Source organism: Barbus barbus (genome assembly GCF_936440315.1).
Source record: "Barbus barbus genome assembly, chromosome: 38".
Lineage (NCBI taxonomy): Eukaryota > Metazoa > Chordata > Actinopteri > Cypriniformes > Cyprinidae > Barbus > Barbus barbus.
In genome coordinates, this window is record NC_136716.1 from 12432516 (window position 1) to 12454586 (window position 22071).

A 22071-nucleotide genomic window follows, 5' to 3' on the forward strand; every position below is an offset into this window, starting at 1 on the left:
TATATATATATATATATATATATTACAACTAATTTTATACTCTGCCTTGCATTATAGTAACTACCTTTCAAAATACTACTTCTCTTGGTCTCACAATGACATGTCGCATATGTATGTATATTTTAACTCATTTGTGCTCTGTCCCAGTAAAGACATGCATTTTAAAGAACTGATTATGTGCAGTTATTGTTTAGTGCCTCAACCTTGGTGCCTTTTCTTGAGCAGTAAAAAAAATGGAGTGCCCACTGTGCGGTACTATAAATTTCAAGATCACCAAGAATGCAGTTTATTTGGTTTCAGTTTGCAGCCTGTATACATACTGCCACACATTTCATTCATTCTGATGTAAAATTGTAATTTTTAAATAAAGTACATATATATTTGATGGTTTTGTAATGTTTTTCTTGTTTTATCCTATTTTTAAAATAATTTTGATATTTGAATTAAAAGTCTCGGGAAGCTGTTTAATGCGACACTAAAGAAAAAAAAAAAAGGGGAGTATGAGGTGCAATGGTTGCAAGAAGTTGACAGGATTGGCCTTCCAGGTCGGTTTAAAACTTGGGATTTATCAGCGCAGCATACTACCAAGAATCCCCTGGCCACTGCTGCTATATGAGTTCCTAATTCCACCATTGTATCACAGGAGAGAGATGGAGAGCTATTTACACTACCACAGATGTAGCTAAGAAAGTCTGGTTTGGCTAGAAAAGCCAGATCTGTGGGTTGCTGGTAGGGCACAGACTGGGCTCTGAACAATCCTGGTCAGGTCGCCGACTCGCCTGGGCAAAGGTGTATGATATTCGAAAGACCCAAAACAATCACAATATCACTGATTACCCTTGCGTAGCATAAAGATGTTTCTGTAAGCACTTAAAATTTTAGTTTATTCCTGTGATGGCAAAGCTCATTTTTTTAGCAGCCATTACTCCAGTCTTTTGTGTCACTTGATCCTTCAGAAAGCATTCTAATATATTGATTTGGTGCTTAAAACTATTGGAAACAGTGAGAATTCAGCTGTATCATAGGATGCTAGACGCGCGTGAGTTTTTGATACATACACTGAAGCCTGTATTAGTATGGTCGGTCTCCTCATAATAACTCATAGCTGTGAATGACATAATACACGGGAAGCCCCAGTAGTTTCATTTTGTACAGTCGTAGGTGGCACCGAACTACACCTCCCAGATTTACTTGTTTGCTCCCATTTAAAGCGACTACCGTGTATCTCACCGCCTGTTCAACACGGTCTGGACTGCAACAGAAGGAGGTTCAGGTAACATTTTATTTATAGAAGTTGTTTATTGTGAAAATATCACCGAATCATATGAGTAAACACGGAAAAGTGTTGGTTTGTCCAATGTTTCATACTGATTTGAAACTATAAAAAGTTTTCATTTTAAGATTACAAGCCATGTCGTGTTCACTTAAACACTTTTTTGTCTTTAAGCAATATTTTGATTCAATTACATGTAACAAAATCAAACAAATCTAGCGTGTTGTCAGTCGAGTCGCTTTTGTTTGTCCTCGTTACGCCCTTACGTTATATAGGCTAAATGAAAGTGAAAGAATAACTCAACAACGGTAAAACAAAGCATAAAGAAGCTTTTGACTAAAATAATATTTTTGGGCATTAAAGGTGACTGTGTCCCCCATAACACCGGTATGAATGACGGAACTGAGGAAGAGACGGCCCCCGTTATAATGGAGACCTCATCGTACTCGCAGGTAGTATTCAACGATGTTCCTCCATCATATCCCCCAAACACCGCAGTTACGTGCCGGTACACCCTGACCGGTGCTGTGCTGCCCAACCCGAGGGACTGGGTCGGTGTCTATAAGGTGTGTAAGAAGTAACAGCATACACTGTATTTCCTGTATTGTATTGCTTTAAAAAAAAAAAAAAATTAAATCCGTGAAATGGACCAGGTTGGTTGGAGTTCAACACAGAAGTATTATACCTACGTATGGGCAGAACCTTGCCTGGACCATGTCGGACCTGAACCACTTGTGCAACAAGTGGCATTCTCAGGTAGGAATCACATTTTAGATTTCTCTTTTACCTATCAAATCTTTCCAATATTTTGCTCCAATACCTGAGTTGTGTTATAGCCTAGTGCCAGAGCAACCTGAGAATTGAGCGCGACTTACAACAATGTCTAAAATGTTATTGTGATGTAAACATGGTTGTGACATGCAAATATTCAATAGCCTACTGCTGGAAAATAAAGGTAAAAAAGGGCATTTGATGTGTCCCCCTCAGGTTATCGTGTTATCATGTCTGTGGTAGTTGTGGCCCTTGTGTAATTAAAGTGCCCTGGATGTGGCGTTGTGCTGCTATTTTAGGAAAGGCTGAATCACTAACTTGAGTGGTCCACATTTACTCATCACGTTACTCAGGGGTCCTAAATCAAGGGACCTTGTGATGCGTCAAGTGTCTGAAGAATTTAATTTCCTTCCCTGTGCCAGTTCCTTGGCAATTAATTATATGTGGGAGGCACATGGTGAGGATTACTTGATGATGGCGGGGTAGTTATTTTATATATATATATATATATATATATATATATATATATATCAAAACATTTAAATATCTTTCTTGGTCTTGAGTGAGAGTAGACTTTAAAATTTGGCCCATACTTAGCCAGATAAACAATAAATAATATTACAATTCTCTGCTATTTCATCTAAATAAATAAAAAATACAACTATACTAAAATTGCACTAAAAAAATATTTATGCATTTGAAATGTATATAAATTACCATCCATTTAGATTTATTTTTAACATAAACTAATAAACTTAATGTTTATATATATATATATATATATATATATATATATATATATATATATATGCACACATATACACTCACCGGCCACTTTATTACACCTTGCTAGTATATATATATATATATATATATGCACACATATACACTCACCGGCCACTTTATTACACCTTGCTAGTATATATATATATATATATATATATATGCACACATATACACTCACCGGCCACTTTATTACACCTTGCTAGTATATATATATATATATATATATGCACACATATACACTCACCGGCCACTTTATTACACCTTGCTAGTATATATATATATATATATATATGCATATTTGTTAGTTATACATAAAGCAGGCAAGAAAAAAGTAAGATTTCTGTAGTACAGCAAAAAAAATGAATTTGTATTAAATTATATTTATCTCCAAGAAATCCAATTTGTCTCCTATATTTTAACTAAGTGAATATCACTTTTTCCACAGCTAGCCATAGTTTAACCATGTTCATAATTGATTTTTTGAGTACAAAAAAAAAACTTTCTTACCAATTTCATTTATGATTCGCAAATATGCATCACATAAAGTTTATTATGCTGAAACTGTGTAATCCAAATGGATGGAAATTTTATATGCAATTCAAATACATAAATCTTAAATTTAGACCTAAATATTTTTTTGGAGTATGAAGTCATTTTAAATGCTATACAAGTGAATTTAGGCATTAAAACATCAAAATGATAAATTGCAATAAAATATCCAAAATTAACAATCAAATATCCAATATCATAATATCTTAACTATTGGATGATAACCAGTATGGTGCATCCATACCAATCTCAGCCAGGGGGCTTAGGCCCACTAGTAATTTTAATTATTATTATAAAATATAATATTATAATAATGATTAACTTAAACTGCTTTTGTGGTTAATTACTAATTTCAACACTCCCAGTTTATTTTATAATAATAATTAACTTAAACTACTTTTGTGGTTAATTACTAATTTCAACACTCCCAGTTTATTTTATAATAATAATTAACTTAAACTACTTTTGTGGTTAATTACTAATTTCAACACTCCCAGTTTATTTTATAATAATGATTAACTTAAACTGCTTTTGTGGTTAATTACTAATTTCAACACTCCCAGTTTCTGTTAATAATTTATTATATAGGGAGCCTTTGAATATTGTGTTGAGAACCACTGCCCTATATTAAACTAATGATGCTGGGGGTTTTTACTCAGAGAGCTACCTGCCCAAGGATGATGGAGAGTTTTACCAGTTCTGCTATGTGGACAGCTTTGGTCATGTCAAAGGAGCCAGCACCCCATTCTGCTTTCAAAACTCAGCAGAAGCAAGCCTTGGCTGCAGCTTGGAGAAGGACCTGTTAGTCATAACAACACAGGTACATCTCCATTGAACGTTAAAGACTGTTAAATAACTAAAAATTTTATATTAATACTAACTGGCCAAAAAAATCATTTATTGGATGTCCTTGTGAGTAGGAGCAAACAGAAAAGATGGAGAAGGAGAAAGAAGACTTTGTGAAAGAGATTGAGTCTTTAAAAGAAACAAATGCAATCTTGAAAAAAGAGTTGGATGAAAGACTGCATGAGATCCGCCGTCTCAGGGTTAGTCAGACTCTCCTTTTTTTATAACACACATATGTAAAAATGTAAGCACTTATTATTTACAATATTTATGGTAGTATTTGTGATTTCTGCAATGAAGGTACACTGATTGTCTGATCTGTTATGTAATGCCTATTGTTTTTTTAGAGCCCTTTCTTTATGTGCATTATGTAATGGGAATGTTGTACTACTTGTTCTACTTAGTCTTATTTTTAGTTTATGTATGTGTTTATATATATATATATACAGTATATATAAATAATTTATTATAGTATTTATAATAGGTATTCAAATTTTCAATTGTTATTTTAATTTTAGTTTTAGTCTTTTTGTGCTTTGTCATTTCTGTTAGTTTTTTATATTTCTGTAGCTCTGATTTATTTTTATTTCCATTTATTTATTTATTTATATATCAGTTTTGGTTTTAGAACTTCAACTTTATAATTTCAGTTATTTGTCATGGCAACATTTTAAATGTTCATTTAAGTTGTTTATTTAATATTTATATTTGACTTAATTTAATACTTAATACACAATATTTAAACAATAACACATTTATTGTATTGTTCTTGTACCGATCATCACTGCAAAGCACAACTGGTGAATAAAGAGATTGTAAATGTGCCTGCAGAGCTCCATAGAGGATTCAAAGTCAAAGGATAAACCAGAATCCCCACTGCCAGATGCACCCAGTTTTAATTCCACCGAAGAGGTAAAGAAAGTGGAAAAACTGACATAGCTGAATATTTTAGCTACAGTATCTCTATAAGTTAATCTGTATGACTTTAATCAAACAAAATTATTCACAGTCATTGACATGTCGGCAAGAAAAGTACGAGAGAGCTGTTCAAAAGATTCACTTGCTTAAGACAGAAAGGACAGAGTTACAGCAACAGCTTCAACTCAAGAATGGAGAAGTCCTCAGGTGAGTGTCCTCAATATGGAAAAATGGAAATGTTTTATATGCAAAAAGTTCATGGAAATTTTTATCTATTTTTCACCAGGCTAAATACCTTGCTGAAAGAAACAGAGCAAAATTACAACAAAGTACAGGACCAAGTCAAGCTGCTACAGGTTTGCAAATGTGTTCTTAATACTGCTAATGATAAATAAATTGTAGTGCCTCTAAACAAAGGAGCTTCATAATTCTTGACAAGAAAAAAAAAGAGAATAAGAATTGAAAAGAAAACAAAAGTTGTGGTCTGAGAAGCTTTGCATTTATTCTCTTTTAGGTGGATGTGCAAAGCGGCAGGAAAGACTATGAGAAATTGCACACTGAAATCCAGGAGCTCAAGACTCTGGAGGACCGGAGGTCTGAAAACAAAGCATTACAAACATCCTTGTCAGAGCATGAATCCCAATTGAAAGAAGAAAACAGTAAAGTGAGGCTTGTCATTGAGGCTTATACATTTGGAAGTTTGAAGTAATCAAAAATCACTGTATTGTCATGGAGTAATTTGTTTGTGATTCAGGTACAGATTCAAGCCCTGTTCAGTCAGCTGACAGAGGCCAGAGGGCTGCTTCGCAGTGAGGTGCAGAGTTGCAAAGAAACCTGCAAACGTGCAGAAACAGCTGAGCAGGAATTGAAGGAAGTGAAAAGGAAGCTGGAGGAGACAACCATGAAACAGACCGAGGACGAGAAAACCAATCAAAACCAGGTATTTTTTCATCTTTTACATTCTATTTTCAACTTTAGTCTGATTTTGTAAGTACGTTTAGGAATAATAATCAATATTTAGATCCTGATTCCACACAATTTTGTCATTACAGGCACAACTTAAGCAAGCACAAGATAAAATTTATGAAATGGCAGAGACATCGAGATTAGACAGAGAGAAGCTTGTGGAAAGGAATGAGGTGATCTGTTTTGTTATGACACATTGAACATCACTGTTAGCTACACTACGCGTTCAAAAGTTTGGGGTTGATGCGATTTCAAGTCTATTATGCTATTAAGACTATTAAGTCTAGTATAGTCTGCATTTTCCTATTTAAAAATACAGTTAAAACAATAGTGTGAAATATTATTAAAAACATTTTCTATTTTAATATATTTTAAAATGTAGTTTATTCCTGTGATGGAAAGGCTGAATTTTCAGCAGCCATTACTCTAGTCTTCAGTGTGACCACGATGCTTCAGAAATCATTCTAATATGCTGATTTGCTGCTCAAGAAACCTTATTATCTGTTGAAAATGCTGCTTAATATTTTTGTGGAAACTTTTTTTTTTCGGGATAGAAAGTCTTATTTTAAAATAAGTGTTTGCTGAAAAACCTATTAATTAATTGAATAAAAAAAAAATTACTTACTGACCCCAAACTTTTGAACTGTAGTAATTTAATAATTAATTTCTAACGAAAATTAATACCAAAGATGTTGTGGGGCACTGAATGACATGCCAGTCAATTATTATGTCATGAAGATTTTCTTTTTATCTTTAGGAACTGCAAGCTGAAGTAAATAAGCTTAAAAGGGAGTTGTTTGACTACCAGGTTGCATCTGTTGCCGCAATGTCTGATCAAATATCCAACCCTCAAAGCCCCCCGGCCTCCCTGGAGCAAACATACTCACCTGACTCTCATTTCTATGAGACCATTGATGACGTGACAGGTTGGTACAACAGCAGTCAACAAAAAAGGAAATTGTAACATTTACTTAGACAAATACGCAAGCATTTGTCTTAAAATTAGTGCATTAAACTCATAACGTATTTCATTTCTGCATTATAGCAAATCCTTCAGATCCAGAAAAACGGGTAACTACTTTTATAATGAATACAATATTTCAAGAATGAGGTCAAAATGATTAAATTGCATGCATTTCTTATGTGTTTACTTATTTTTATTTCAGTTTTGGTTTTAGACCTTCAACTTAAACTTTGTTCAAGGCAACATTTTTAATTTTCAAGTTATATTTTATTTTTCTTAACTATATTGAAACAATAATAACACATTTAGTGCACTGTTCTTGTACTGATCAACACTGCAAAACACTACTAGTGAATAAAGTGATTGTAAATGTGCCTTTATACTAAACTGCAGAGCTCCATAGAGGATTCAGAGTCAAAGGATAACCCAGAATCACCACTGCCAGATGTAATAATTGTATGCATTTCCTTATGTGTAGATTAGGGTGTGCCAGCATTGTCAGGAGGTCTTTCCTGGCATCAGCGAGGATGAACTGACAGAACATGAGCAGTCTCACAAAGTGTGTCCATTCTGCACTCTGATCTGTGACGATATGGAACAGCAGGAGTTTGAAGTTCATGTCTACAGTCATGAGGATTAGTCAATTCTGTTTTCTTTATCTGATATACTGTCTTTGGTATGTATAGTGGCACTTTTTAAAGTACTGAACAGTCAAGGATTTTCTAGATATGCAGCGCTTCTCTTTCATTATTAGCTGTTATCTATCTAAAATAGGGACTTTTTATTATTATTATTATGTAATGATTTTAATATGACTGAAGAAACTGGACCCAAATGTCTAATTAAGTAATACAAAAGTAGATAAATTGCATTTAACAACAACTGGCATGGTCTTATTTACCCAAACTTTTTCCAGTGGTTAATCAGGCATTGGAATAATAAACATATTGTGACAAATGTGACTAAATAGATGCTTTTATTCTCCATTCTCACTATTTTTCCTCTCAAACAAGCTTGACTCGTCAACATTCTTTGACCTTCGCCTGTATCCACCATGACAATGTATTTACAAAATAATGTCTTATTCTCAAGGTGTCATTTGGTTGGCCTCCTCAGGCGTAACGTCTCGCGATAACAGCTCCGAGAACAGAGCAGGAAGCCAGTACTGTGGCTCCCCCACAGCTTGGGAGTCCAGCCATGCTAAGCCTTCTTTCAGCAGGTGATCCTGAAAAACAGCGCAAAAGGGTATTACGATGTGATATAATAAGCATTCAGAGTGGCGTTTCATTTTTCCTGGACACTTACAAGAACGTGACTGGCCCGCTCTCTCTCCCACTTGAGGCTGTCTCTGATCTCGCTCACTGTCACGTAGCTCTTTTTCTGTGAAACATGGCCAAAAATCAGACCTGACGTCATGGAAGTGTAAAGGTCTCAGGCTTTGTGTGGTACTGATTACCTCTGCTAGCTGAAGGACAACAGTGTGATCCATGTTGAGCTCTGCTGGGACCGACTGGACTAGATAAGAGCCTCCAACGGGAATCATCCCGAAGCCATTTCCCATAGCCTTGAGCTTCTTGATGGCCCGCACCAAGTCATCCCTGAGTGACAACATTAATGGTTGGTAAGAGAATTCATGTGTTCAGAACAGCTAGAGAACACTATATACAAATCAAAGACACTCACTGGCTCACATCTTGTGCAAACTTTCCTCTTCCTTTCAAGACACGGTGGTGAAGTTCATCCAATGTGATGAGACCTTCAAAAAATTATGTAATTCATTGGTAAATATTTACGTTTAAAATAATAATCTGCCATTATTTTCATAGGGTTTTAAAAAGTCATATTAAACATTTAGACATTATCATCAAACCAACACTGATAAGCTGATCAGGGCTTTTATGGTGTTTTTATGTGTGAAGAAAGAGATTGTCTATGAACACATCATCATCATTTATAAATATCTGACCGCTAAATGCCATGATTGACTGATCAGAATCAAGTATACCAGAGAGCAGTGTATTACGAATTTCAAATGTATGAAACAAGAGAGTACATGTGCTTCACAAGTGTGTTTTGTGAAGCACATGTAAAAAAGAGACCATCAACATAAACCCATAATTTCGACAATATGTGTCTTGTAAAATGTAACACTTAATCAGACAAAACTTACCACCATTTCTGTGTTTTAGAGCTAAACAGACTTCAATGATCTGTACACCAAGCTCATAGTAGAAATCGCCAACTCCCAGCATCTCAGACCAAAATCCTTTTCCAGCTGCACACATACAGCAAAAACATTCATAAGGACATATGACGTTTTCTTTGAAATTTATTAATTATAATTATAATTTATAAAATTAATTAAATTGTACTTGATCATTTCTACTAATTAGTTACTTAAAATCCATTGACAGTATCATTAAAATAAAATGATTAAAATAATGAAATTAAGTAATTAATTATACATAAAGTTTTAATAATGCATATTAGCTGATTAATTATAATGCATCCACATTTTTAAACCCTAATATTAAATCATAAAAAACCCTGTATAATTATAATTAATTACGAATGCTATAATTAATTATTTATTATTATAATTGACAATAAATGAATAATAAGTAGAATTGATCTAATAATTCAAAATCATTATATTGCATCCACACAGTTTTCATATAGGGTCAAATACGAAAAATGGTTTTCAAGTATCAACGTACACACACACACACACAAAAACAGTTCCCCCCCAAACATTAGAATGTGTCCTGCCTAATTGTGTGTGTGTGTGTGTTCCCAATTATACATTTATTTATTTATTTCTGTGCAAAAATGGGACATCTCGTCTTTAACCCATGAACACATAAAATGGCATTTCTATTTCAGCTTTAAGGGAACCATTTATGATAGGAAAAACTTACATGCCAGTGGATCAACCCCTATGGTGGCACACATCTCTTGGAACTGCACCCTGAACTGAGAGTTCTTACGGATTTCTTGTTTGTGCTTGCTGGCAAACTCTTCCAAATGGGTCTGAAAGGTTTCCAGTTGTTTTGACATCTACAAGGACAACACATCCGGTCTGATTATAATGGGGTCAGTGCTGTTTACATCTGTGTGGTTTGCTCAGCAGGCTATACGCACCTGTGCAATTTGATCCTCAGCAAGGACGGTTCCTCTCTCTTTATACTTTGCCTGTGACAGTAAACAAATTAGCTGAATGAAAAGGCAAAAACATTTGCCTAGTTACTAAATCTCGCAGAAGTAATGCCATCTGATCATACCTCTGCAAGTTTCTTTTTGGCGATGGCTCCAGCTCCGACTCCTCTTCTGTGCATGATGCCTAAAATACTATAATACTACAAAATTAAACTGTATTATATCCCTGTTCTGACAACTGTAGTAATTTACTTCCTAGTCAGCTGAACAGCGCACGAGCACACATCGAGACAAAAACAGACTAACTAAACTAGATATGTTACAATAAAACAAACGAATAGGTTTGTCCCATTTCAGTTATGCTCTTTATCTATAAAGCTGCAAACAGTCCAGGAAGAAAACATCCACAGAATTGTGTTATTTCTTCTGTACACGACTAAGGTCTCGACAGTAATGTTTTGGTGAATGTGTCCGATAACGCCACCCGTCGAACTGGAGAACAAAGAAAATCGGGACGCGGGGTGTATCGTGCATGTGACCCTGGACCACAAAACCAGTCGTAAGGGTAAGTACTTTGAAATTGAGATTTATACATCATGAAGGCTGAATAAGCTTTCCATTGATGTGTGGTTTATTAGGATAGGACAATATTTGGCTGAGACAGGCAACAACAAATCTGAAATCTGAGGGTGCAAAAAAATCTATTGAGAAAATCACCTTTAAAGTTGTCCAAATGAAGTTCTTAGTAATGCATCTTACTAATCAAAAAGTAAGATATATTTACGGTAGGAAATTTACAAAATATCTTCATGGAACATGCATTTACTTAATATCCTAATTTTTGTCATAAAAGAAAAATCGATCATTTTGATCCATACAATGTATTTTTTGGCTATTGCTACAAATTTACCTGTGCTACTTGTGACTGTTTTTGTGCTCCAGGGTCACATTTGGGCCCGGGCTAATTGGGGGCCCACAGAGGGGGCTTTTTAAGTCAACACGAGGGAACTTATTCTTCTTAATTTTAAACAACAATGACATTGTGGATGAACTAGCTGAAAGAAAGGCCCAGATAATTAAATAAAATTCATTACAATTTAAATGTGAGTAGTGAATATAATTTTTATTGAATTTCTTTCTGTTTTTCTACATTTTGGGCCTCTGTGCCAAGAGTGTGTTTGCGTTAGTAAATATGGCAGTGTTTTTGCGCCATAATATTTTCAGAATAAAGTCAAAATTACGAGATTAAAGTTGTGTTATTTTGCATGAATTAAGTTAATCAATGAGAAAATTCCATGTATAAAACACAACAGGTTCAATAAGTCATACAGTAGAGGATGGTCTCCCTCTCAACATTTAAAGAACATACAGGTGGTGGAAGACAAGAAGGATCACTTCCTCCAGTAAAAATTCTGTAAATCTGAAGCCAGTCAAGTTTATTACCACACTGTTGTACCACAGAATGTTCTGCTGCTGTCTTACACTGAAAAAACAACAACATTTAGATCACTGAAGCTGTCTGTCTGTCTGGGTTCAAAGTAAAATGTATTTTTAATATTTTCACCTGTAGCTTCATATATTCACAACTAGATGATTTCTGGATAGTGATGCGATGTGCTGAAATGAGTGTAAATTGTTTACTTCATCAGTTCTACCACATCAATGAAAGAATGTATACGCGAGGTCCAGAGAGTGAATACATATTTAAACTGTTCATGTTTTTTAAAATCCATGTGCATGGCAAGGTTTACACATCAAGCCCCTGATGTTCTGGATGGTGTAAATGTGTTTCGTGTTGGATATATTTTACAAAGTGGTGAGGACAGGATCAACTTTGGCAAAAAGCATTAGGGACATGTTCTACCCACTCCTATTTGGGTGACTACAGGGTAAAGGGATAATTCACCCAAAAATGAAAATTCTGTCACCATTTACACACTTCCACACAGGTGTGGAACAACTAAGGGTGAGTAAATGATGACAGAATTTTCATTTTTGGGTGAACCATCCCTTTAACATTATGAGCTCGACAGCATTTTTTCTAATGATAATAAATTACAAACCACAATTTATGATTCTGATTTTTTTTTAATTATAATTAAGAGATTTTCATTTAGAGATTCAGCATACTCTGTACATTCAGTATTGATTATCTAAATATTTCCAGTATACTCTTGCTCTTCAAATCAGACTTGGATTCGTTCTGTTCTCCAAGGCGCTTTGGAGGCATGTTCTTTAAGGATTCCTGCTTGTCAAGGAAGAAAAACATGGTAAATTGCATTTACATGGTAAATCATGACCAATCTCAGAAGGCAACTTACTTGAATGCATCGCCTTTTCTCTGAATCCACATCACAAAGTCTTTTTTCAGCAGGTCATTGAAGATGCGGGTGTCTGGATCTTCTATAGTTGGTCTGTAGAAACAAGCATCAGATCCTGCCTGCTACTTCATAAAACCTGAATATTGTAACATACTGAACATGCTGCCCATTTCCCCAAACTTACACGCTTTTCTTCTCCCTCTGATTGAGCAGAAAGTTTACAAAGTTTTTCTGAACCATCGAGTCCACAATTTTGCTGATGTCACTCGCAATGGTTGATTCAGCATAACGGCGGCTAAACTTCTGGATCTCATTTGGTGAGCTATTAGTGACATTTGAAAAACAAATAGAGCATCAAATCAAAACAAAACCTTTTCTTTTAATTGTTTTGTGACTTCTGTTATCTATTGGTAACACTTATTCCCCCGGTTTCACAGACAAGGCTTAAGCATAGTCCTAGACTAAAATGTAAATCTGAGCTGTTTCAGCTGAAAGAAACTTGCACTAACTGATCTTAAAACATGTTAGTGCCTTTTTTTATCTTAAGATGCACACCAGTAATCCTTTTTTCTAAAGCATGTTTATAAAAATTATTTAAATGTCCTAATTGAACAATGGCCTAATCCTGGCTTAGGCTAAACCCTGTCTATGAAATCGGGCCATAATGTTGTTACTTAATGCATTAAACAAACTTTAAAAAAAAAAGTTCACCCAAAAATGAAAATTTGCTAAAAAAGTACTCACCTTCAGGCCATCCAAGATGTAGAAGAGTTTGTTTCTTTATCAGAACAGATTTGGAGAAGTTTAACATTACATCACTTGCTCACCAATGGAAGAAGTGTCACGGACCTTTTTTGGCCAGAAGGGGGGATTTAAAATCAAATGTATTAATGAAATTTTGGATTACTTGCATTACTTGTGGATTTTTGTATTGCATTTATCAGCTTCTTGGACTCTCATTCTGACGGCACCCATTCACTGCAGAGGATCTATTGGTGAGCAAGTGATGTAATGATACATTTCTCCAAATTTGTTCCCATGAGCTAACAAGTTCATCTACTTCTTGGATGGCTCGAGGGTGAGTAAATGTTTAGCCAATTTTCATTTTTGGGTGAACTATTCCTTTAACTATTTCTGTTAACAAATGGAACCTCATTTACCACATCTGTATATGCATACAGTATGTAAATTTTTAATTTGAAAATGATATGATAATGCTTAATTATTTTCTTACCTGCTATCAAGAGGCTGGGATCCCGTGAATGGCCATGCACTGCCCAGGCATGTCAAAACCAGTGCAAATACTGCAACCTTCATTTCTCCTTTAATACTACAAACAAGATGAGAAAAATAGATATCAACCATCCAGCACCACTGACAACAAAACAGCTGAATGCAAATAGGTTTAGACCTACCTTTTCTGGTTCTAGTCCTGTGATGGTTCTGCTTCTGGCCCCTGTATTGGCTAAAACTGATGCACAACTCTACAGCAAACTGCACTGGTCTTTTATACAGTGCGATTGACATTAACACAAGAATAACAACTTATTTCCACATCATTAAAACAATTAATAATGAGGGTGATGCATAGACATAAAAGCTGATAAGGCTACTTTTTCTTACAATCTTAGGTGTCAAATCTATTTACACTCGTTGTGGTTTGTACTAGACAAATAACATGTTCGTGGAACTGAAAATAGATAAATGACCCCATTAAACCATTAGTTTTTAAAGGCAAACAATTTCATTATGCAAATCAGACAAGTATTGGCTAATGTAAGGAAATGTTTCAAGCTAATGACTCGTAGTGTACATTTTCAGGCATTTTAAAAAAAGTCAACAGATTATACTTTCCAAAGGTTCTTATGTCCTTGCGGCAATAATAACAGTGGTGATAGATATGGAGTTATTAAAGGAATGGCTTTTGGAAAAAATCAAATATTCATATTTTTACTTCATTAATATTTTAAACAGGATCGCCTCACTACAAAAGACAAGATGAACATTTAAATATGTTCTGTAAATATTCCGTTTCATATTTATGCATATACATACTGTGTATTAAAAATGCAAGTTTGAGCCATGTATTGGCTTAGTGCTTTTTTTTTTTGACTGCTTGTTTCTCAAACTTTTATTTTGAAATCAGAACTTCCGCTGTGATAGCTCCAAAAAAACAAAAAAAAACACTGTATGATTCTGCATGAACAGAATGCAGTGTTTTCAAAAACAGATAAATTCGTAGCAGTTGCATGTTTTTAAAGTATGCATTTATTAAAATACGCGTCATAATACAATACAACGCCCACGTCAGCGTTAGCTAATAATAAACGCACAGTTAATCGGATATTGCGAACTAAGAACGTTATTTCATAGATAAGATGGATGGAACCTCAGATTTATTTTGGCCGGCGATGCTGTTTACGCTTCTCGCAATCATAGTAGCAGCAGTTTTTATGAGAAGAAACAAAGCTCCTGCTTTTAATGTAAAGTGCTCCCATCAGACTAGCGCTGTTGTGGAGGAGAGAGCTGGTCCAGACCTTGGAGTTTCTTCACAGTATCATGATAAACAACATCGTAATGAAAGCAATCAACAGGACATTCAGCCGCAATCTACTGCAAAGAGCCTCAAAGCCAAACATGAAACTATTAAACATGAAAAGGTAAGCTTTATGAATGCTTTTGTAATTGTTCAAACCAATGAAAACATAAAGCAAATGCTTTCTATCCTCTCCTCAGGATTCAAACTCAGATATTGTGTCAGATTGTCCAGTTCACACCTCCACTAGCTGGGGGGAGGATTCATCTGAGTCTGGGATAAGGAATGCCATGAGGGATTATGCGCAATCATCTGGTATAATAATAATATATATTTTTACTAATATTTTTGGGTTATTGTTTCATTGGGATTATATTAGTTTTAAAGTATTTTGAACCTCCGGTCTGTAAATATAAGAGTATTAACAGAAGCTGCTTCAGTGAAAATGTATTATACATATAACTGAAAAGAAGGTGAACTTTTATGTATGAAATGTGCACTTGTGGTGTTCTAACCATATTTCAATATAAACAATATAATTAATTATGAAATTACATATAAAAGATACTCCTTAAGTGGGTAAAAAACTTACATTTATTTACTGTATATTTATGCCTTTAGCAGATGCTTTTATCCCAAGTGACTTACAAAAGAGGAACAAATCAATTTGTTAAAGAGCCAACAGTTGTTGTAGTGCACAATACCAGATTTATTAGACAAATCGATTTGATTTATTTTTATTTTATGTGTGTGTAAGTGCATTGGTTTAAGATTAATTGCATTTAGTATTTGTTTTTTTGTTTTTTTAATTATAAATAACATGCAGTTAAATGTTTGAAACATTGCAGTCCTTATTTATATTATTTTTTAAGTACTTCACTTCCATAATAAGTACTCTTTTTAAAAGTATACTAAAGTCTACTACTTCTTCACAGGTCTTGGTATAGTGCTGAATACGTATTGTAATTTCCTGCATAATGTCATACATGCATCATCCCCCTCCTTGGTCGAAATTATGTTCCAGCCCCCACAATTAACCCCTGTCCGATGCCCTTGCGTGTGTCACATAAGTGAGCAGTGTTAAAAATGATGATGACAAAAATGTCCTAGAACTATACTTATAGTATGCAAATAATGTTCAAGGCATATTTTGTTGACAAGGGTAATATGACTTTTGTCAACCACAATAAATAGAATAAATCAACAAATTCACAGTTTGAAGAGGTTGTAGTCTACACAGGTTTGGTTATTTGGATGCAGTTTTCACTAATATGTACATTACTCATGTTTTGTAGGATAATAAATTATAAATAAAAATTACAGCAGCAGTTTGTCACTCTATATCTTTCACTGTACAATAGATGCTGAGAAGAAACCCTTGAGGTACATGGCTGGCATGCTGAGGACCTGCCAGCTTGAGAAGACGATGACCAAAGAAGAACTGGAGGAAGAGCAGAGGTGATTAAATAAGAGGATCATAAAAAGACAAAATAACAGCTGAATTTATAAATTTACCCTATTCAAAAATGTACATACGCTTAATTCCAAATATTGTGTGTCATTACCTGATCAATGATTGTTTTTATGTTTTGCAATTGTTGTTCATAAGTCCCTTGTTAAACTGCTCACTTTTGTTTAGTAAAATCCTCCAGGTCCTGCACATTCTTTGGTCTTCCATATTTGAACCTTTCCAGCAGTGACTGTCTTTTTAATCTAAACTTACAAGCACAACTGTAGGTAATAATTTATAGAATGAGCATCTGTGATGTGTATTTAATAAAGTGCATGTGTTTTGTTTCAGGGTACAGCGAGAGCAGTTAGCTGCCATCTTCCAGCTTCTCAGAGACAAACAAGACACGTTTGGTGAGGTGACAGAGAGTGATTTACAAGACCAGCTTAAACTCTATTCTATTTGACAGTGCTGTTAATAGATTCAAATATTATTTTAAGGAAAGTTCAAGTTGAAATCAGTGACTTCAATGAACCTATTCACTGAAATATTTGTTTTTTACTTATATGTATATATATGTATTTATTGGTCATTATGCATAATATAAGCAGTGAGGAAAAGTTCAGTAGAAAATTCAGTAGTAGTCTTTTTGTCTTCACTTAATGGTTATTTTGCATATCAGTTCAAATCCTTGTTAAATATGAACTAAACTGAAATAAAATTCAAAATCAGCTAATATTACTCACTCTAGCTGTCATCTGTTACATATCTACACTGTGCTTCTTTAAGTTACTGGAATGAAAAATGGACTTACTAGTTTTATTTTTTATAAATAAAAACAGTTTTTGCTTTATATTTTTATCATTTATCCCTTGTGTTATATGTAACCACTGCTAATAGATCTGTGTAGGCCATAGACAAATAATGTCACTCGTAGCAATGGGCGGACTGTAATCCAGAAATAAACACCTGGTTTGATGATGCCATAAATTTTAATAGGTAGATTATAAAACAGTGAATCTTTCACATGAATAGGGCCAGACTGATAACACGAGATGGAAATTGGTCATGAAATATGCAGAAAGCTTGGACTGTTATTAGTCTTATTCTGACTTGTTGCGTGCTGCTCTATCTAGTGCTTTGGATTAATCTCTCTGAACAGGTAAGAAAATGAGTGAATCTTTTGCAAATATTCTAAATTTGTCTTATAAGGTGTAAGTATATGATTGGTAGATGGGTTTTATTACTGTTTTATTAAATATTTGTCTGTCTGGATTACCACAAAAGTTTATTCCTGTTTTTGCTATACACTTTTCTCCTAATTAGCAAAACTGGCATAATTCCTGCATTGATTTTATCACCACTTGGAACTACTAGTTTGTACAAAACTGAAAACTGAGCGAGAAGTCGATGTAACACCTATTCCGGTTCTCTATAAGAAAAATTTGATAAAACTTCCAGTGTGGGATTTTGAAGATGATTATTTGTGAAACAATGAAGCAGGAAACCTTGTAAGTCCTTCTTTTCCAATACTATTCTCACTATGAAGTTGTGCACTCGATTCGATCCTTTAAAAAAAAAAAAATCACCTTTTCTGTAGACCTGTCCAAAGTCCCTTCAAAACACAGAGGATCCCACGTTCAAGGAGGCTGTTCTTCCTGACATTCAACGGTGGCTGAACAAAGGTCTACTCAACGTAACAGAATGGAATCGATTAGCACACTTCAACAATCCCTTCGGCTTCATGGAATACAAGTACAATGGTGATAACCTAAATGAAAGATTGGGCGTAATATGAGTGTGTAGAATCCTGCATGTGTTTGAGAAAGGGGTGCGGCAGGTCTCGATGTTATATTTAGCTTGATGTAATTGGAGTTTATCACTGTAAACAATGGAAATCAGTGCCTTTTTTTCTTTATTTAAAGAAACATTACGGCTTCAGTGCAAGCTAAGCTTAAATCGACAGCATTTGTAGCATAATGTTGATTTTACTTGTCCCGCCTTTTCTTTTCAAGTCACCAATTACATTTTGTTGAATGGAATATTGCAGTGTTTATTATAAAGGATTTATTCATGCGCATCATCATTTAAAAAAAAAATTCACGTGTGCTTGTAATCTTGAAATAATATAACTTCCCCCTCCCCTTGCAACGATATTTAGTTTTTTTTTGATGACGTGTGCAGTGATCTGTCACTCGTATGAGATCCCAGCAATAGCAAACGACAATGATCCGATCAATTCCCATTGAACAAAATCAAGTCCCACTCTACATTTAGGGACAATAGGGAAGAAAACATGTTTGTAACTTCCGTTTCATGCTGACTTTTAAAAAAAAAAAGCAGAGTTCTGGGTTATAACGGTGGTAAATATGGATTTTTCAGTACTGCAGCTGAAAAACAATAGGCTATGTGTTAACATTATATATTAGAGTGAAAAAATCACTAATTTACATTTTTTGTGGAGTTTACATCTAATTTTACAACTTTTTTTGTTATGACAGTGTAACCCTAAAACACCCATAAAACAGTTTTTAAATATAATTATTTTAAGTAAGCATTTTATTTACTTTAAATCCTTTAAAAAATTTGCGCTATTAACTTTGACTAAATGTTTCACTGTAATCTTGATTTAAAAAAGGAACAACTTTTTCTTTAAATAACCATTAGGCCACAAACACTGTTGATTGAGATAAACTTGTGGTAAAGGAATAGTTCACCCAAAAATGAACATTTACTAAAGACATTACTCATCCTCAGGCTATCCAAGATGTAGATGAGTTTGTTTCTTCACTGAAACAGATTTGGAGACTTTTTATCACTTGCTCACCAGTCCTCTGGAGTGAATGGCTGCCGTCAGAATGAGCGTTCAAACTGCTGCTAAAAACATCACAATTTTCCACACAACTCCAGTCCATCAATTAACATGTTGTGAAGTGAAAAGCCACATGTTTGTAATAAACAAATCCATCATTAAGATGTTTTTAACCTTGCTTTCGCCAGTGAAAAAGCTGTCTCATCTGAATCAGGAGAGAAATATGTACAGATTAAACTGTTTACAAGTGAAGTCTAAAAATGTTCTAAACAAATATGTATGTGGATTTTGAGGACATCAGAGATGGACTCAAGGAAGAGTTATTGTGGATTATGAAGTTTAATTATTTAATGGACTGGAGTCATTTGGAATACTTGTAGATAACTTGTGATGTTTTCATCAGCCGTTTGATCTCTCATTGTGACGGCACCCATTCACAGCAGAGGATCCACTGGTGAACAAGTGATGTAATGCTAAATGAAGAAACAAACTCATCTACATCTTGGATGGCCTGAAGGGTGAGTACATCTTCAGCAAAATACAATTTTTGGGTCAACTATTCCTTTGGATGACCTGTCCCCTATATGCACTTTACATTTCCTTATGTGCACGTTTTTTTTCTTTCACTGAGGAGGTAAAAAGAGCAGTGGATTTGATACCAAAGCCCAAGTCTTCAATATTACTGCCTGTGCCTGAAAGTTCAAAGGATGGCTGTATCCACTGTGCTGTTGTGGGCTCTGGTGGCATTCTCAACAACTCAAAGATGGGCAAAGAGACACATTGGCATTTATTCTTCCATAGGCCACTGAAATTTTTCAAAGGGAAGTTTAACGAGAGTAGATTCTATGTTCTTCACCCTGATTTTCTTCAATACATTCACAACAGGTAACACATATGCTACAGTGGTCAGTTTGTCTAGTCATACAACAATCTAATTGTAATCTATCTCTTTTCAATGACCCTCATTTAAAAAAAAAAAAAAACATATTCATGCCATCCAAACAAATGCAGAGCATTCACTGGGCAATGTACAGACCGACCAATGGAGCGTTTGCTTTGTTCTTGGCTATTCACACGTGACATTGTAAGTAAACGCAATAGTTATTTTCTATTTGTTTAGCTTATTCATCAAGTTGTTTGTAGCTATTTAACACTTGAAGTACTCTAAAATACTATTTTCTAATATCATTTGTAACTGTATTGGACATATATAATACCTTAGGAAAATTACTTGAAAATGCTTTATTGCTGAACATCAGGTGGACACCTGGATTTATTACAGAAGACCACCATAAGTACTCCAACTATTATTATGAAAAGTAAAAAAAAAACAGTGTAATTTTCTATATTAACCATGACTATGGCCTGGAGATAAAGACTTGGAAGAAACTGCATGACTGGAATCATTCGACTTTTCCAAAGGCACTAACACATCAGACAGAAGAAGACTCTGTTCTGTCAACAGGTGTTAGCTGTGGACTAAAATGAAGGGAAACATCTGTGATATGCTGCAAGTGGAAGGATGTTCTATCATTTATCTTTTTTTACTTTACGTTTTTAAAGGAGAGGAAGGTGATATTTATGTATTTAAATGGTCTTGGTTTGTGTGTGTTCGATCTTTGTTCTTCATTACATTTGCTTTACGTTCTCAACAGAAATCTATTTTTTTTATTCAGCATATTTTTCATTCTAATATTTATATTCTTAATTTTATTAAAGATGATTTTTCTCATTAATGCAAAATAAAATGTCCCCCTAAATCTTGGCTACCAATAGCCATACAGAAAAACGTGAGACTGACTTTAAAGAAATAAGTTATTAATTAATATCTAGATCTAACATATACTTTTGTGTAGCTCATTCTATCTGGTAATGCTCTGTGGATTCCAGAACTGTGTATTGTTAAGCATCACCCAACTGCAGAAACAACATGAATGAACATGAACAGGAAAGAATAATCAAAATAATTTTCTCATTGATTTATCTAAAGTAGAGCAGCATACTTCTGTGGAAGATTTCTTTGTTTAGCTACAGTTTGCTCAAATTGTAATCTGCCAGTAAAAATTCAATGCATCATTAAACTGTGTTTAAGGGAATATTTTACAGGATGTCATAAAGACAACCCAGAAATATTGATAAACTGATGCAGATTTATGGGCAGGGATATCTTATAAGCTGTTACAGAAAATGTTCAGTGCCGGTTGTGCTTTTAAAGGAGAATCTATCCTTACTATGTTCAAGGTTTCACCTACTTTCCTCATCCTGCATGTGAAAGATTACTCGGTGTATTCAATGAAAATTTAAAAAATACAATATATTTGTTTTATATTATTTGTTCAGATTGAGTTTATCTGCAATTGTTAAAAAAAAAAAGACTGCATTGATATTTTTAAAGGGATCACAAACTTATTCTTATCACAAGCCTGGACAACTAAAGACTTTGAAGAAACTGTGTGACTCTAAAATCATTAAACTCAACACAAACATAAACGCATCAAAGACAGAAAGAGACTTTCTCCTTGTCCAATTAATTTTTTTTTTTTACCACGGTTGCAAATAAATAGGGGAATAAACGTACACATAATAACTTAGATATTAGGCTACCACTTGTCCTCTGTAAAGTCGTGGTTCTTGCGCATGCTTCATTCCAAATAAGGAAAAGAATGCGGACAAGAAACTGCACACAAAACTCATTGGTTATGATGTCCAAATGTTGCGTAGAT

General features: G+C 34.4%; 4 protein-coding genes across 8 annotated transcripts; 2 read left to right on the forward strand and 2 right to left on the reverse strand.

Moving 5' to 3' along the window:
- The first annotated feature begins 1149 nt into the window (after positions 1-1149).
- LOC306857705 (uncharacterized protein) lies at positions 1150-8034 on the forward strand. 2 transcript variants are annotated; one of them, XM_079397790.1, is made up of 14 exons: positions 1150-1273; positions 1637-1839; positions 1927-2029; positions 4039-4199; positions 4300-4425; positions 5057-5137; positions 5235-5350; positions 5430-5499; positions 5658-5807; positions 5898-6083; positions 6196-6282; positions 6867-7035; positions 7155-7180; positions 7552-8034. In XM_079397790.1, the coding sequence occupies exons 2-14, from the start codon at positions 1663-1665 to the stop codon at positions 7711-7713; spliced, it is 1614 nt and encodes a 537-aa protein (XP_079253916.1). In that variant the 5' UTR covers positions 1150-1273; positions 1637-1662; the 3' UTR covers positions 7714-8034. The 2 variants fall into 2 exon arrangements, with proteins under 2 accessions (XP_079253916.1, XP_079253917.1); XM_079397791.1 differs by having other exon boundaries at positions 1153-1267.
- Positions 8021-10723, reverse strand: LOC306857746 (vacuolar-sorting protein SNF8-like). The gene is made up of 8 exons (XM_079397871.1): positions 10355-10723; positions 10215-10265; positions 9992-10130; positions 9244-9348; positions 8757-8829; positions 8530-8671; positions 8379-8453; positions 8021-8298 (listed from the first exon to the last, which is right to left on the reverse strand). The coding sequence occupies exons 1-8, from the start codon at positions 10406-10408 to the stop codon at positions 8161-8163; spliced, it is 777 nt and encodes a 258-aa protein (XP_079253997.1). The 5' UTR covers positions 10409-10723; the 3' UTR covers positions 8021-8160.
- A 1612-nt stretch (positions 10724-12335) lies between these two features.
- LOC306857768 (uncharacterized protein) lies at positions 12336-14024 on the reverse strand. Its single transcript, XM_079397900.1, has 5 exons — positions 13966-14024; positions 13785-13880; positions 12735-12872; positions 12551-12643; positions 12336-12474 (listed from the first exon to the last, which is right to left on the reverse strand). The coding sequence occupies exons 2-5, from the start codon at positions 13865-13867 to the stop codon at positions 12465-12467; spliced, it is 324 nt and encodes a 107-aa protein (XP_079254026.1). The 5' UTR covers positions 13868-13880; positions 13966-14024; the 3' UTR covers positions 12336-12464.
- Positions 14025-14695: 671 nt separating this feature from the next.
- On the forward strand, positions 14696-21844 carry mxra7 (matrix-remodelling associated 7). 4 transcript variants are annotated; one of them, XM_079397876.1, is made up of 6 exons: positions 14696-15210; positions 15287-15401; positions 16448-16544; positions 16888-18047; positions 18137-18299; positions 20669-21426. In XM_079397876.1, exons 1-4 carry the CDS (start codon positions 14929-14931, stop codon positions 17000-17002), a joined length of 609 nt encoding a protein of 202 aa, XP_079254002.1. In that variant the 5' UTR covers positions 14696-14928; the 3' UTR covers positions 17003-18047; positions 18137-18299; positions 20669-21426. The 4 variants fall into 4 exon arrangements, with proteins under 4 accessions (XP_079254002.1, XP_079254004.1, XP_079254001.1 ...); XM_079397875.1 differs by having other exon boundaries at positions 14709-15210; positions 16888-16949; positions 20669-21829; XM_079397877.1 differs by lacking the exon at positions 18137-18299 and adding an exon at positions 19752-19870 and having other exon boundaries at positions 14709-15210; positions 16888-16949; positions 20669-21308.
- Positions 21845-22071: the final 227 nt, after the last annotated feature.

Coding starts and splice junctions, on each gene's coding strand:
- LOC306857705 (XM_079397790.1), top strand. CDS start 1,663: ATGAATGACGGAACTGAGGAAGAGACGGCCCCCGTTATAATGGAGACC. Junction 4,426..5,056: donor ATGAGATCCGCCGTCTCAGG/GTTAGTCAGACT, acceptor ATGTGCCTGCAG/AGCTCCATAGAGGATTCAAA. Junction 5,138..5,234: donor GTTTTAATTCCACCGAAGAG/GTAAAGAAAGTG, acceptor AATTATTCACAG/TCATTGACATGTCGGCAAGA.
- LOC306857746 (XM_079397871.1), bottom strand. CDS start 10,408: ATGCACAGAAGAGGAGTCGGAGCTGGAGCCATCGCCAAAAAGAAACTT. Junction 10,131..10,214: donor CTGAGGATCAAATTGCACAG/GTGCGTATAGCC, acceptor TTGTCCTTGTAG/ATGTCAAAACAACTGGAAAC. Junction 8,672..8,756: donor TTTGCACAAGATGTGAGCCA/GTGAGTGTCTTT, acceptor GTTGTCACTCAG/GGATGACTTGGTGCGGGCCA.
- LOC306857768 (XM_079397900.1), bottom strand. CDS start 13,867: ATGAAGGTTGCAGTATTTGCACTGGTTTTGACATGCCTGGGCAGTGCA. Junction 12,873..13,784: donor TCCCAGCCTCTTGATAGCAG/GTAAGAAAATAA, acceptor TGTCACTAATAG/CTCACCAAATGAGATCCAGA. Junction 12,644..12,734: donor CAGAGGGAGAAGAAAAGCGT/GTAAGTTTGGGG, acceptor TTGTTTCTACAG/ACCAACTATAGAAGATCCAG.
- mxra7 (XM_079397875.1), top strand. CDS start 14,929: ATGGATGGAACCTCAGATTTATTTTGGCCGGCGATGCTGTTTACGCTT. Junction 15,402..16,447: donor GGATTATGCGCAATCATCTG/GTATAATAATAA, acceptor ACTGTACAATAG/ATGCTGAGAAGAAACCCTTG. Junction 16,545..16,887: donor GAACTGGAGGAAGAGCAGAG/GTGATTAAATAA, acceptor GTTTTGTTTCAG/GGTACAGCGAGAGCAGTTAG.